Source organism: Uloborus diversus, chromosome 2 (genome assembly GCF_026930045.1).
Source record: "Uloborus diversus isolate 005 chromosome 2, Udiv.v.3.1, whole genome shotgun sequence".
In the NCBI taxonomy this organism is placed as follows: Eukaryota; Metazoa; Arthropoda; class Arachnida; order Araneae; family Uloboridae; genus Uloborus; species Uloborus diversus.
In genome coordinates this window covers 159,091,842-159,109,300 of record NC_072732.1, presented here as the reverse complement: position 1 = coordinate 159,109,300, position 17,459 = coordinate 159,091,842, and the positions used below count along the sequence as shown (strand labels likewise).

At 31.3% G+C, this 17,459-nt stretch overlaps 1 protein-coding gene across 1 annotated transcript in view; it reads left to right on the top strand.

Moving 5' to 3' along the window:
• LOC129216627 (teneurin-m-like) overlaps nucleotides 1–16,031 on the top strand; it is a 117,646-nt gene extending 101,615 nt beyond the window's left edge. The window contains exons 25-30 of the mRNA XM_054850843.1: nucleotides 440–705; nucleotides 1,529–1,837; nucleotides 2,967–4,569; nucleotides 6,439–7,242; nucleotides 10,076–10,235; nucleotides 14,109–16,031. Coding sequence (XP_054706818.1) covers nucleotides 440–705; nucleotides 1,529–1,837; nucleotides 2,967–4,569; nucleotides 6,439–7,242; nucleotides 10,076–10,077 — 2,984 coding nt within the window. The 3' untranslated portion in view covers nucleotides 10,078–10,235; nucleotides 14,109–16,031. The remainder of the gene's footprint in view (nucleotides 1–439; nucleotides 706–1,528; nucleotides 1,838–2,966; nucleotides 4,570–6,438; nucleotides 7,243–10,075; nucleotides 10,236–14,108) is intronic.
• Nucleotides 16,032–17,459: the final 1,428 nt, after the last annotated feature.

Here is a 17,459-nt window from a genome sequence, read left to right as displayed (position 1 = left end):
TTCTTTTTGATTTTAGCTTTTTTGCTAAAGAACTTTTGAATTTGGCTTAAATCCTGAATACTATTTGTATTTGACGCACCACAACCCCCTTTTTTTTAGTTAGTCAAATTACTACTAGAGATATTTTACTACCAATAGTATGTAACTCTGAATGCTTCTTGTTACAACCCATACATAAAATGACTAGATAGTACTGGGGTAAATAACAAAATGCATTAACGAAAACATAAGATAATTAAGTACAAACCTATTCACGAAATGCACCTCTTCCTATTCATGAACCTCTCTTTCTGAGTGATCTATTCATGAACCTCTTCCACCTGTCCCATTTAAAAAAAGACAGTTATATTCAGATGAATTTAATCTGCAGAACTCCCGCTTCCCTTTTATATTGTGATATTGTTTTCGAAAATTGAAAGCAGTTTCATTGCCTTTCCAGGTGCAGCAGAGAAAAGAGTAACTCAATTTCCAGATGGCAGCCTCATCTTAACATCACCAGATTCCAGTACTGTTGAAGTTGATACAGCAACAAGTCCAATTCTTAATGACGTAAATCCTCAGATTTCAGAAATTTATCCATTACCTACCAAACTTAAGGCTACATTAAGTGAGGACAACGTACAACACCTGGAGTGGAAGTATGTTATCAAGAAAACTGGCAAAGGACAAGCTCGTGAAATTACACACATAGGGAAAATATTGAAGGTAATCTTTCATGTTTTGGGCATTTCGAAAATAGTTCTTTTCATAGACAAGTGCAATAAAATTCACTCTGGCATGATTAATATAATTATACTTCACTAGACTATATATAGTTTTGTAGAATTCTCCACCAATTCAAGGTAAAATATAGATGAGCAAATGACACAAATACTTTCACTTTGAAAGTAAATACAATGTAATTGATGGATTAATTCAGAACATTTTAAATTATTCCAACTAAGATTATAAATAATCTTAGTTATAAATAATCTTAATTTGAAGCAACACAAAATAGATCTAATGGTTTATCGGAAAGTATAAGAGTGTTAGAGAGTTTTAAAAATCTTATTGTGATCAAAAAGGTTTCAGAAAAAATGTTTCAGTGTTTCAGCAATTTTGCAACCTTATTCTTGTATTATGTATTGTACTTTTACATGATATGTACCAAATATCATGTAAATGCATATTTTAACTAGTGTTATGCTATATTTAGAAACTGCAAGTGATTGAAAGTATAAGTTACAAACAGGACAAAATAATGTACAATTCTCACCAACAATGACAGCCACAAAATCATATCACAGATCCTCTGTTGCATTATTGGTTTTGGTTTTACATATTTTAATTAACCTACCCTTGAGCTGCTAATTGCTCACTGATCATCCGCAGGACCATGATTTGGTGATTAGACTATGACATAAACACAGAATAAAAGTTGATTGCTACAGTTTGGCTAAAATAATGCTAATAATAAGTGTCAGAAAATATTTCTTAAGGATACTTTTATCTCGTTTTTGATAATAATATACATTTTTTATGCCTCTAGGTAAATGGGGATGTCCTTTTCTCAGTTGAATTTGATCGAGCCGAGCATAGTGAAACAGTGTATGACAGAAATCAAGTGCCACTACTGACTGCTCACTATGACATACTAGGACAACCCATGCAATGGAAACCTGCTCATAACTTCACTGGCATACGCCTGGATTATGATCGCTATGGGAGGCTAGCTCACTGGGAAAGGGGCTACCTTTCTGAACGGTATACCTTTGACATGCAAGGAAGATTAGCTGAAATAAGGCATGCAGATAATACTGGAATAATGTACAAATATGATGAAGGTGCAATTAACATGGTAAGTGAAAAATGGAGATTAGATTAAAGACAATATCTTAAGCAAAATAAATTGTTCTCATTTGATACTACAGAACCTCGCACAATGACAAAAATTTAACTATGAGGATTTCCTTCCTTCCCAGAGCAATACTAACTGTTGCTCTGTAAACAACCATCCTGAAATTTGCTTGCTTTCTAAACAGTTCTTTTCTACATCCTAAAAAAAGAACAAATCTCTTTTTTAAATTGCATTTTTACATTTAATTTGATTGATTCAACCACAAATAATGCCTTACTACTATTATAAATGAAAATAAAATCCTGCACATATTTATGTTTTTAACAGCCTTCTGTTTTCTGTTTATTAAACACTATTGCAGTTTAGTTTACCATCATTGCAAATTTTAGCCCTTAACTAGTTGCTATTCACAACACATTGATTTTTTATGTATTTGATGACATTACTCATTTTGTAAGAAACTTCCATTAACCTATTACCTTTCGAATAAGTTGTCTGGAAATCGTATTGTTTTAATAGGGAAATTGTGCAAGATGTTTAGTAAAAAATTAATGTTCCTGCCGAAATAATAAAAGAAAATGATTACAAATGTTTTGGAATTAGCTGAAGCACCTTTTTCCAATGTATAATGGTATGAGCCATGTGTATGCAGCTTTTATTCCTACTGGTGTGCTTAATGGTTAATTTCTCAAATGTATCCACTTTTTTAAAAGTAAAAATTTACTGCTGAAACCAAAAAATAATATTTCAATGCAGGTTTTATTATAAAATACAATGTTTTTCTTTAGGTACTGTAGTTTTCAAAACAAATTTTTAATCAGTACGCTTTTCAGTCAGCAAGTTTCAAAAAAAAAAAAAAATCTAGAACAAAAAAACATCTAAAGCAGTGTCATAAATAAAAAATTGATCTCCTATAGTCAGCTAATGTGTAGTACATTTAAACACAGTATAATAGCATCAAATGATGTACTCAAAAAAAAAAAAACATTGTGCTTTTGAAATACGAAGGAAATTCTGACTATAAGTTTTTTTCCCCTTTTGTTTTGGTTATTTCAAATATTAATGAATTATTTTTTTAATTTAATTTTGAATTTTAACTTGATTTCAAATTACTTTTTTCTTCTTACAGCCGAGTGAAGTAATTGTTCCAAGTGGAAGCAGATACCTTTTGCAATATGATTCTTCAGAAGGTCTTCAAGCAATAATAACACCAAATGGTCATAAACATGAATTAGCTTTTCAAACATCATTGGGTTTTTACAAAATGCTTTACTTGAGCCCTGGAGTGAAATATCCTTTTGTGACACACTTTGGTGATGATGGTCAACTATTAGCTAAATTATACCCTGAAAATAATGGTAGGGTTGTATATCTGTATAATGAAAATGGCAACATACGAACTGTTTTCTGTGGAGCTGAAAGAACAGACTTCCTGTATGTGGACCAAAAAGTTTTGGTTCGATCTTGGACAAAAACAGTGCCAGAGCTGGAGTTACGAGCTGATTTCCGTTACCATGGTAGTCTGATTCAGGAAGAAAGGTTTAGAGTTAGTAGCCGAAGTGCTCTGAGCAATGCTAAGCTCCGCTATCAGTATGAAGGTCACATGAGTACAGTTGAAGTAGAGATTGGGTCAAAGATAATCGGAGAAATTCGCTATCGCTATGGTGTGCAGTCTGGCAATCTAGAACAAGTACAACAATTTTTAATACATCGACCAAAAATTAATAATGTGTTTATTCAAGACGACCAAAGGCATTTCTCAAAAACAATAGCACACGACTCATATGGAAAGATATCCTTATTAGCTATAAGTTTATGGAATCGTGAAGTATTTTCTCTCAACATTCGCTATGACAACCGTGGTAGGGTCAGACAAATCAGCACTAAAGCTGGACATGATGTTTCTGTGGAAACAAACAATTGTACCTACACACCAGATGGCTATTTGAGTGAGGTGTCTGGTAATCGGAATTACAGGTTTTTGTATGATGTGAATGGCAACATGAAAACATTTTGGGAAGATGAACATCAGTTAACTTTAAAATACGATGATGGCGACAGATTGATTGGTTACAATGACATGAATTTGTATGAAGTAGATGGCAGAGGTTTTCTTGTGAGGAAAGGACAAGATAAGTTTACTTTCAACGCAAAATCTCAGTTAATTCATTCAGTGCAGCCTGGTCTGTATGAGGTTACGTACTATTATGACGCTATCGACCGACCAGTTGCATGGAAAGATCACAAGGGAAACATTACGCAATTCTTCTATACCAATCCTAAAAATAAATATCAAGTCACTCACATCCATACAACTCAAAATAAATTGACATTATCATTTGTTTACGACACCAATGACCATTTGATGTACATGGAGGACACATTATCAAACAAATATTTTGTTGCAACAGATCATTTAGGATCACCTGTAATGATATTCACCTCAGATGGGAAGATTGTAAAAGAGATTAAAAGAACACCCTTTGGAAAAGTTGTTCATGATTCCAATCCATCATTTATGATATTTTTAGATTTTTGCAAAGGCATTAGAGATCCATACACCGGGTTGCTTTTCTTCAAAAGTCGAGCATATGATCCAGCAGGTGCGCAATGGTTGACTCCAAACTGGGAAGATGTGCCCAAATATATATCTAAGCCATATATGATTCATCTTTATCGATTTAAAGGAAACAATCCGATAAATGAAGATGAGGACAACTACCATTTGGATGGTAAGAATGTTTTACTGCATATACTTTAAAACATTAACTCTCAATATCATATGCCTAAATTATATTACAAGTAATTCAATTGAATATTAAGTTGGGGGGAAAAAATCAATTATTACTATGATAATACAGTAGAGGGACTACAGTGAGGAGTACAGTATGATAGTACAATAAGGGACACTAAGGGTACTGGACAAATTGTCCCTTAAATAGGTATCCCTTCTTCGGAGGTAGATTAATTTATGCATGCAATGTAAAATCAGTATAATTTCATAATAAATGTAAACTAATAACATTTAAAAGTATTGAAAAAGTTTCATATTTACTAAATAAAATTCAGAATTATTCAAAGTCAAAATTTTTTTTTAATACGTTCTGTAGTATCTAAGTATTGTAACAGATTTTTATAAATTACAATTTTGAATTAATGTGTTATATGGATTTGTTTAATGACATGTAATTTACAACACAAAACACAGTGTGATCACATTTTTTTTTCTATACAAAGCTTGTCAGGGGCGGCACACGCACACTATCTGTTGGGGCTGAGCTTGTATGAAGAAATTAATCAGAGGGCAAAAGCATGAATGTAGGTCTCGGCAAAAATTTTAGAATACATGTTTGTGTATTTTCATGTTAATGTCAAGACACACACACTTTTACCACTTAATAATTTTTAACAAAAAGTGAACCTTGAATTCCAATAAAAATTCGATATTTCTAATACATTTATATATATATATATTTTTTTTTTTTTGTAATTTTTCTTTGACTGTCCCTTAAATAGAGTGTCCCTTAATTAGAGACAAATACATGGAGGTTCCTATTCAAAGGGACTGGGACCAGAAAAAGTGTCCCTTAAAGGAGGTACCACTATTAGATTACTTTTTAATAATTCTTTTAAATACTGCCCATAGTAAATATATATATACAAAAAAATCCCTCTAATGTGGACACTACCAGGATGATCTCTTTTAGTCCGCAATAGAGGGGTGTCCGCAGGACAGGGGTTTTAATAACGTTATTTGCTTTGGAATCGGGGAATTAAAAATTGCCCGCAAAAGAGGGGTGTCCGCATTTGGGGGTGTCCGTTAGAAGGGGTTTTACTGTATATACATAAAAAATGTATAGTATCTGAGCCTACAACTCAGAACTATCTGCAGGAGAGTTCCTGGGGGTTGGTGAACGATAGGAAACAGTGAGCATAAAAAATATTTTAATCAATCCTAATTTTACTTGGCTGCCAACGGAGAAAAAATAAATTATATCATGTACATCTTTAACAATTATGAAAAAGTTTTTAATCTATTTTAAGTATATGAATCAGATTGTATGAATGAGTTGTTTGGATTTCAGCTTCGCTTGCTAACACTAACACTACTTTAATTTCTTCCATTCACAAGATGAATTTCAAACATTTATTTTTTAAATTATTACTATTTCCAGTTTTCATTACATTTATAAAATTCTCAAAATGTAATGACTGCAAACAGTACATAAGAATTTAGTTTTCAAATGCATATTCTTATAAAAATGCATGATGCCACAATTTTTGTTACCCTTTCCCTTTTCCATGTCACAAACTCACAATTTCATTCCTACCCCTCCCTCCTCAAAGCATGACTCATTTGTGAACATCCCATGAAATTGAAATTCATTAAATCAAATAGCATTGTTTCTTTAAGACATTTTGACACCTGATAGCTGTTGATAAAATCATCAAAGTTGGTAAATTAGGGTTTTGTAAAATCAAGCGTCAACTGTACCTTGCTATTGATATGAAATGCATGCCGTGCTTGACCTAATCAATTATTGTAACACTGAAAATACTTTTCAGTTGATTCTTATATTTCATCTTTTATATTTTATTAGATCTAGGAAAATGGATATCAGCATTTGGTCTTGGGAAGTTCAACGCTCCAATAACACAGCCTACCAATTCTAAGCCTGAAATGAGTTATTATGTGAAGCCAAGTTTGCCTGTGATATCAGGTTTGAGTTGTACAGCTGATGTTGTTTCACGAGAATTCTTTCAACTCACAACTGTTCCGAGAACTGAAATTCGGGGTCACATTAGTGGAAGTAACTTACATCCGCAATTAGCAAACCTCCCATCAGTGCTGGGTGATGGCTTACTGCTTTCGAGAAGCAAAGATCGTGCAATTATTCATGTTCTGAGTGACGCAAGTCCAATTCTGAGGGATGTTGTGACTAGTGTACTTAATGACACAGAATATGTTGGACTACATTTTTCATTACATGGTCAAGATTCCTTCTTTCTGGTGCAACCAGATCAAAAACGTGTACAAGAAGATTGGGACCAGCTCCAGAGATTAGGAACTATGTTTAATGTCACCATGCATTCTGGTGAAGGGCATGTAGATCTCAGACTGCGCAGCCCTGCAATATTGCTCAATATTCGTTATGGTGGAGACTTGGAGGAGGAAAGAAAGAGACTTTTGAGTCATGCTAGAAGAAAAGCTGTGAAAGATGCTTGGCAAAGAGAAGTTAAACTTGTGCAACAGGGCCTAAGAGGCAGTAGAGAATGGACAAAAGCTGAAAAAGAGGATCTACTTACAAAGGGTGTTGTGTCAAACTATTATGGCACAGACATTCATGATGTAGAAAAATTTCCTCAACTAGCTGATGATCCAACAAATATTGTGTTCCGAAAGTGTAAGTAAATTATAAATATTTTTAATTATTTTATTATTAAAAATTACATGTCTGTTTTAAACAACACAATTTTATAAACCATGCACAAAAAAAAGTATTTATGTGCATCAAATTGTACTGTTCAGAAGACTTTGACCTGGTGTTAAAGAATTGCTATAACAAGAGTTTTTCCTTCTTTTGTTTATTTGTTGTAGAACTAAGCACAATCAATGGTATGTCTACAAAGTGTTAATTTTATTGTCTTTACTTTTTGGTTATTTTTATTTCAGAAAACCTGTTGAATTTCATATACTTAAACAGCTTAATGAATTTAATTAGGTTAAAATCTTCAAAAGTTTTGAATTAAGTCTATTATAAGAAAACATTCTTTTGTTATTGATCGTCTTTTTATTTTCTGCATCACTTTTTATTTTTTGTTGTTCAATACATTTTAATTGCTGCTTGTTTTTATGTAATTTGTATTAGCTTTCAACGAGTCAAAACTTATGGCATATAATCTTAGTGTTGAATGGCTTGGAATCTCATGATAGTGTTTTATTTTGGAGCTCCGGTTACCATAACTCTTTATATATATATAAGCTGTTTAAACACAATTTTTTGGATTATTTGAGCAACCCCACTTTTGAAAGGAATGAGAGAGAGGTAACGCAGGGACATAGAGTTTAATTTATATTGCTTGCATTTATTAAATCAGCAACACTTTAAGGGAGGATCAAGACCTAAAAGACAATGGGGAAAATATAGATTTTAAAGCTGCACTATGGAAGTAACAGGAAACAAGAAAACCATTGCTACTTAGCTCTAGTTGGATGGTCATTTTCAGGATTTTCACTCCAGTAAAAGTGATAATACTAAACCCCTTAGATTAACACACAACACTCAGCTTCAAAGCATACAAAAAGATTTACAGAGTTCTTCAAGGTTCTAAAGGTGGAAATTATCAGTCAGAATTTAGTTTTTAGTCAAAAGTGAGGAATTCAGTTGATTTCTTTCCTGCTAATAATGCGCTACCCCAGAGCATCTTTTTTTTTTTTTTTCTTTCATTTGAAAATCAACTTCATAGAAAGCAGGAATGTTTTAAATTGCTAGTTAAGGAAAAAACATTTTTTTTTTTTTTTTTTAGTATGAACTAAAAAAAGGAAGTTCTGTTTTCCTATCATTATAACCTTTTCTTAGTCAATAATTCAAAATTATGGAAATTAAATCTAACCAAGAACATAAAGTTTTAAACTAATTTATTAAAATGTATTTTATTATTAGTTATTGTGTATTTTAAAACTATTCTGGTTACGACTTCGCTAAACTCATCACAACAATTTAGTGGCTGACATGAAGAAGACAGTAAGTCCCAAAACGTAACTTTACAGATTAAGCAAAATAGGCTAGGCCAAGCATTGTGGACAGCATGCAAGAGCCATCTTCCATCGTTTGTAGGAACTAAACCACTTTGCTAATTGGCTTATTGTTTATTCCATGACATTGGCTTGAGCGCTTACTGTTTTTTCCGTGAAAAAAACAAACAAACAACTTGAAATTTGTGATTTAATCTTCCCCATGTTAGTCCCTCAATCGTCGATAGTCCAAAGGGCGATGCAATAACACAATTTGACTGTATATGTTTGTATATAGCAACAATCATACTTCATATTTTTATTCGATGAATAGGTATTTCTTGTGCTATTTGAAAAAAGAGTAAAAGCACTTATATATATATTCGTGAGCAGCAATTTTCACAAAAATAAAAACTAATGTGGTTTTGCGAGCTGAAAATGTTACAAATTTTATATGAATGGAATTACATCCTTAAAAAATATATTTTGTGAGGCTCAAATGTTTGAGATTACGACAGGCTTACAAAGATTAAAAGCCACCCGAAGATAAATGCTTTACAGCAATTATGCACAGGTGTTGAAAATTTTTTTTTTAATTTCCATTCATCAAACATAAAAAGTTACAAACATTTGCATGGCTTAATTATACACTTCAGTACTTTGATACATTATCAGTTCATCTATAAAAACACCCATAGTGTTTTAATTCCCCATGTGATAAAAATTCAAATGTTATAAATCAAATTGGTCCAGTGGTTACGCTTTATTGTCTTTTACAAAAGCAACCTGGGATCAACACCCTAAATCACTAAAATTAAAGATAATTTTCGTGTATAAAACCCAATTTCTAATTTATACGAGCAACGGATTAAATGAAAGTTGAAAAATAATCAACAGAAATTACATTTTTGCGCCGGCATACATCTTTATTCTTCTGCAATTAACTTGATTCGCAACATTAGGGGGCTTTCGTTTTGACAGTGTAATCTACTTCACTTGAATGATTTTTACTGAAGCTAAAAAACCAAGAATGATAATCAAGAACGGAGCAACCACCTATCTACACAGCCCTCAACAATAGATTCCTTATGAGTTTCGTAGCAACCTTTAGTGAACATAATTTTCTCCTCTAATTTTCATTTTTCATGAGACAAGCAGTCTGAAGTGGAAAAAAAAATCTACGAATGTCTCGAAAAAAATTTCGAGCTATAGAGATTTCTTCGATATATAGAAACAATTTTTCTATGTAATGAACATAGAAAGTTGCTGAAATTTCGATATATAGAAAATTTCGATATGTGGAAGTTTGATATATGGAGGTTCGACTGTATTAATATTAAATTAAGTTCAATTATTACTTAAACATGTTAAACTTGTACGGAATTAGTTTTATACATGTTAGTCTCACAAATATTAATACAATTTTTCAAACATTGTTGATGATGAAAGTTACGTATGTGAACATCCAGATATAATAATAAAAATATGTCATTGTCTTTCAGAAATGGAACATTTTCCTCATCCAAATTTTATCTGTGATCTGTGTATATCAAACTACAGGGATAAAATGAACGCTGACTGCCTTATCTAAAACAGTCTCAAGTTATTATATGAATTCTTTGACACAAATGTTTAAATTGTTTCCTGACAAGAGTTTTTTAAGTAAGTAACACAACTCATTGTCTTTATTGTGGTTTTTTAAGCATATGACTGCAAAAGTTAAGTGTTTCCAAAAAAAAAGAACAATACACACATATCTATCATTACAAAAGGATATGAGTTCATACGATGACTTCTCTTGATCTCACATACACAGTTTAAACTATTTAGGGGAACCTTTTGAAACTCTCTGACTGTCTTAGGTTGTTGACCTACCTAAGTATTGAAATGAAAAACCTGAAAAAAAAAGCATATTTGTGGAAAAATTAGATTTGGAGATACTACCTACTTTTGCCACACGCTTTGTCTTCTTAACGTTTTGTCTTCTTAACATTCAATTTCTAACTGTGCCATAAATACTAACAATGCAGTTTCTAACAATACTAGAAAACTTTTTGTTTATTTTCCATGCAAGTGATATAAAGAGAGTTTTTTGCATTACATGCAGGAGGTGCCATGCAAAAGCAAACAGGTCCGCTTTAAAAGACTTTTGGGAAAACACGAAAAATTATTACTTATTTAATGCTGGGCTTTACTCCAACAAAAAGTTGTTAATATTGTTCAGTTTGTATCTAATGTTAATATTTCACATCATGTTTTAAATAGAAATATGCTAATTATTTACTACTAACTATTCAATGTGTTCTTTTCTGCTTTAAGAAGGTAGATATGTTCTCTTTTGCCTGGACAATGTGTTTTCTCAATTTAATATACAGCCTGATAGTTTCAATTTTAAATGTAATCTGTTGCAATAGCTGCAAACATCACTATCTGGTAATTTAAAGCGATTACCCCCTGTTGCATTGTTGGAGTCACATGACTGGACTACAGTTTTTAATTGGCTGAAGTGGATTTGTTCTTGTTTGCTTAGGACACATGTACGGATATGTTCTTTTATGCACAGAACATCAATTTTCAAAGCTGCAAAATAAAAGGATATGATTTTTTTAAAGTGAAACCAACTACATTACCATATGGGTTGAGGTTCACAAATAAAAATCAGTCATTACTTCAACTTTATTTTTGTGGATACGTTTGCTTTTGCATGGCACCTCCTCAGTTGTGCTAATTGTTGCACTTCAGATAAATTTTTAACTCTACTTAAAAAACATTTTGAAGCATTTAATACTTAAAATATTGTAGTCAAATAATTTTTAGAGCCTTCAGTAAAAGTTGTTAGACTGAAATATATATATATATATATATATATATATATATATACAAACATCAATAGAAAACAAACAGACAAGGTTACAACACAGATAAATGACAGAGATGAAGCCAGTACTCTTCAGCAGTGGAAACTTCATCCTATGGTCGAAAGACCAAAAATTTTAATACTAAAACTAAGAATAGGATGTCTATTTCCGAAAAAGTCAACATTTGGGATTACATTGGGCAAAAGCACCACATGTGAAAAATGAATGCAGATTTTTGGAACTAAGACCTAAAACTAAGCACTGGGGTTTCGTCTCGGACATTAGAAGCCAAGGCTATCAATAATGTCCCTCCACCGTACCGCCAGCAAAAATCAAAAGTCTTACCTGTGTCCGGGTGAAAAAGTAAAATGCGCGTTCATTGGGGCCATTTCCGTGCCAGTCGATAAAAATGAAAACAAAATCAATCAAATAAATATAAAAACTAAATAAATAAGTGTGTCATCCATAAAAAAAAGTTCCAAAGACATTCCAGGTCGACCGAAAAACTTAATTCACAAAAACATCATCAACTGGAGTTCAAACATTTGGTTTACTCTAGAAAAAATCATACATGTGACAAATAAGATGGTTACAGGGAAGCGAAGTGTTGGTTAAAGGCAATACTAGAGAAAATATTATTTATGAGATAATTTGGGAAGTGGTTTTCAAGTAGTTTATTTTTAAGTAGATTAATTTCTTGGTTGAATGCTATAACCGTGCTGCAGATTCTTTTAATTCTGATGGCTTGCGAAACAATGATGCCAATAAAAACTTTTTTACTGAGGTAAGAAGAAAAACTTGGCAGACAGTTAACTTTGAATTTTATCATAAATAGTGGATTCACAGTTGAAGTCAATAGTAATTTTAATGTCAAGGAAGTTAAAAATTTTACTATTAGAACTAGTCTTTTTTAATGTGAGGGAGTTATGATAAATATTTTTGCTGAGTTCAGAAAAGTTGGAGTAGTTGATACATAATAAATCATCAATATATCTGCAACAAAAAGGTGTAGTACTAGGATTATCAATAGAAAATTTTCTTTCATAAAACAAAAGAAAAAGGTTAGTTAGTGTAGAACTAAAGTTAGCACCCATAGCAATACCATTAATTTGTTGAAAGCAAGAATTGCCATTTTTGAATAGTTGATCACATTAATGCTGTTATCGATTATCCAATATCATTTCTCTTGACAGAGCTTAAGTTGGTTTAAAATCTTTTTTAGATAAAATTCAAGTTTAATAACGAGATTTCACATTACTTAACATGCTCGACATCTTTCATCTAGAAACATTTGATTTTGAAAATCTGTTTACCAACATTCGACTCAATGAACTGCAATTTACAGTTACTGAACTTTTTAAAACTGTCAATACTTCACTCAATATCAATGAGGTTTTTTTTCTTAAACTTTTTAAATTTTGCATCTTGAACAACTATTTCAAAAATGACAATTCTTGCTTGCAACAAATTAATGCTGACATCCTTAGTGCTGACATCCTTCTTTTCATAGAAGCTGCTGAGATCACCAATTGCCCTGCCAACAAGTGCATCTTACGACAGGAGTTGGAGGATTTTTGGCCTAGTTAATCACACATATATTTTAAAAGAATGTTTTACTAAAGCTATTAATGCATATTTCTAGAATGAACAATATTACATTATAACCGGGGTTCTCAAACTGGGTGGTGCGGCACCCTAGGGTGCCGTGAAGTGTTCATGGTATCAGTATACAGTAAAACCCCTCTAATGTGGACACTAACAGGGCGATTTTTTTTGTCCACAACAGAGGGATGTCCACAGGATAGGGGTTTAATAATGTTATTTGCCTTGTAATCGGGGTTAAAATCGGGTAAAATTTTTCGAATTTGAGGGGTGTCCGTTAGGAGGGGTTTTACAGTATATGTTAGGTGAATTTGTTAAATAAGGTCATTTAGACCAATAAGGCCATCCCAGGTTATCAAATGCGGTTCAGTATATATTGATGTAAAATACTCTTTCAATTTTAGTTTGATAGTACTTGGGGCATTTTGGGCTTCAACTCTGCCTTAGGTAGAGGCTTTTCTTCACTAAAACTAGTGAAAAACATAGTTGAAAATAAATTTTGCACTTAGTATAGTTTTGTTCTTGGATTTTATACATCAGCTGATGAATATGCAAAAGCTGGATTGATATTAGGCTTTGAACCTTAGAGTAGCCTTATTTGGCACACTTACCACAAATAATAGAGATGGACTAGGGTGTCATGAGAAAATTCTAATTCTTTAAAGGGTGCTGCGAGCCGAAAAAGCTTGAGACCCCTGCATTATAAGCATCTTTTTAATCAATTGCTACAAGCTACATCACTATAACTGAATGATACACACTGAATTAAGGGTGAACTATGGCATAGGAGTTCATCAATTACATCCCCATTTTAAAAAAAAACTGTCGCAACGATATAATGCATACTTTGTTAAAATTTATCATTATTCACTCTTCTATTAATACCAAACATATTAAAGAAAGAGTTAAATATAGGTATATTTTGAAATAACTATACATTTATGAGGCTTTTTTCTTGATATTGGAAGCAGTTATGCAAGTTTAATAGTATATTTAAGAATCAGAAAATTTCTTTCAAAATATGTAGCAATAAACTGTTAACGTATTGATTATGACTAATGATTTTTTTTTTCAGGACAAATTGCCATTATCCCTGTGGTTTTTATAGACTTTTATTTATACTTCAGATGAGTATATATCTAATTGTGCATGTAGAAAAAGTATAATTTTATGTCTACAGCAACTTTAAAAAGAAGAAGAATGTGATCTACAAAAAATTATCTTCACTAAATGCAAAGAAAATATATTATGATTGAAAATATTTATCAAGCTTACTTTGTTCAACTAATGTGAATGAATCTTCCAATTAATTACAAGATTTACTGAAAACGTCCAAGTTTTCATCTGCCTTAAAAAGTAATTATTATTAAGTACTGTAAATATTCTTAAGGTACAGCAACGCTACTATATAACATGCAGGGTATGTTCAGTAAAATTGAATCGTCAAAACAAAATCAAAACTTATTATGTATACAAAGAAAAAAATTAACGTTTATGTACAATTGCATGTAAAAAGAAAAACTATATAATATGTTCTAACATTTGTAAACAAAATTTTTAAATATTTATCTTCTATAATATATGTATTCACAAAACATTTATACATACCTTTTCCTCTTGAGTAAAAATTCATATAAAATCCATTTTAAAATTCATATAACTGTAGATATTTTTCATACCAAACCTATAAATGAGATTATGTAAGATATTTGTATTAACATAATTTTTATTAAAATTCTAGTCATGTTAAGTCTTACATTACAGTTAAAGATCAAGTTCAAAAAACATATTTTTAAAACATAAAATCAATAACTGTTAAATGAAGTACAATTGAATAACTGATAATTGGAAATATTTTTATATAAAAGAGTTAGGTTATCTACTAACAAGTTATCTGATTTAAAATAAGAATTCAAAGCACCATATAATGTATGTTTTACTGTACTTTGAAATGGTGCTTTGACAAACTTACTTACAATAAACATTTTATTTACTTTGACTTGCAATAAACATTTGAGTAAATGCATGTTTTAAATGAATAGAAAGTACTGTACATTAGCTATTGAACTGGATTATTATCATAATTCTTCAGAATTTATAAAAACGTATTCATTTTACGTTTGAAAAATGAACTAGATAAAAAAAACTTTACTTTTCTAGCAAAAAATCTAACTCATTTACAGTTATATGCTAACATTAAAATCAAATTAAATGATATGCTGACATAAATAATATTATGCTAACATTAAAATAATTATTTCAAACATATATTTGAAATTCAACAGAGGCAGTTAAAACTTTCCTCACAGAAAAGTAATTTTCATGATAATCCAGTATAAAAGGTGCATTTATGGAAAAAAAATTGCATGCTAGATTACATTAAAATTTTATTAATTATTTCATAAATAAAATCTTATAGCATTGTATAATGTTAAATGATTATTGTATGGACACTTTATGAATTTATTTATTTATGACGATATGTTTAGTTACAAAGTTACTTTTCTCTTAAATTTTGAAACTACATGATATTTTAAGCATCAGAAATTACTTGTTTGGTGTCATACATAAAATGTGTGCGCTGCTTCTTAAAATGGATACTCATATTAAAATGTGGACAATCAAGTCATTGAAAATCTGAGTTGATACTGTTACAGTGCTGGACACTTTCAATTTTTAAACTCTTCTGTGTTGTCCTCTTGTATATTTTGTGGCCGTTGTAGGTCACTTGACATTTACTCAATTAAAGCATGAAAACTTTCATCTTGGTGAAAACCACTGAGTAAAGATTTTTCCGTCGAATTGCAATGCCGAATTGTTTTAATTTATGCCACAGACTTAGCTGTGGTTACTTTGTACATAATGTTCATAGCTATTGCCTTGTAAATACTTGCCTATACATAAACTATTATGAAATGTTTGTACTTAACTGTTGTGCATTTTATTATTTAACTATCACTCATAATTAAAGCAATTTTAATAAATTGGACCAAAATGAGCTGTGTTGAAAGCATTACATTTTGGATTTCTCACATAAAACACGGGAGACACTTGATTTGAAAAAAGGGGTTGCTCATTTTGTAACATAACATGTTAAGTCCACAATGAAAAAACTAGATGACAATTCCACGAATGAATATTACTCTGGGCAGATAAACAGTAGTGTTTACAAATATTTTATTTAATTTTTCCCCCTTCTTTTTGTATTTTTGTCATTTATGTAACTTAAGGGCTATTTCAAAAACTTGCTTATTTGGTTTTCGCTGAAAATAAAGCATGAAAAGCGCATAAAGTTAAAACATTTTCCAGTGCTCATAAGAAACCAAAATCTTGATTTTTCAAACATTTCAAAAAATTATTTTCGTAGATACTACCATTTACCTGCCAACCGCAGAATAATAGCTTTATCAATTTGACACTCGCGTGTCTGTGTGTGTCATTCCTTTTTTCCACAGAAACTAATATGTACAAATAATAATAATAATCAGGTCAATTTGGAGTTCATGAAAAAATATGCATTCAAATTTAAAATATATTAACAAACGAATGCTTATAAGTTCTTCATAATTCAACTACTTGCTCTTAGAGGGTAATTTAGATATGTTAAGACCTGATATATGAGAGACAATCAATAGTATACTCTTCTAACGAATCTTCGAAGACAATTTAAGAATATTTACAACACATTTTTAAACTAGTATGTTGTGGCCATCACGAAACTTTCTTCTATATTTTTCTTTTTTTTTTTTTCTGATCCCTCCCCATGCTTGACGATGAAGCAATATTCCCAACAAAAATGAAATTACACATGCAAAAACTTGACGACCATCCCAATGTCTGAATTGTTGCAAAAGCAAAGCAAAGAGCGAAAATTGAAAGTTATTTTAAAAGCCTTGCTTGAATTAATTACAAATATTTTATTTGTTAACAAATATAAGATGGCAGCAGTTAAAAATTTTAATTCATTGAGATAATATTTCCGATCATTTCCATACAATTAAAATCACGAGAAATACGCAGACGACAATCTATTACGATTTATCTTTCTTATTGTTGCATTAATAAAACTATTTTTATTCGCAAAAAAAAAAAAAAAATCAACACCTCTTGGAGCGATTGGAGTCAAAATTGAACCAAAGCCTGTTTACGTATGGATTCACATATATTCCAAATTTCAAACAGAACGTAGCATTACTTCTTGAGATAGGGCACTCACAATGGAAAAAAAGAACGGGCGATTGCGCTACCCCCTTTTTAGCTGTTGACACCAAAATGAAATCAGCTCTTATACCCACTAAGGGCTACTTGTCAAAAAATTTTTGTTTGATTCCGTTCGTTATTTCTCGAGATACAGCAGTCACAATTCACGACAAAAAACGTTCTATAACTCAACCCCCGTTTGAGCTATTGACACCAAAATTGAATC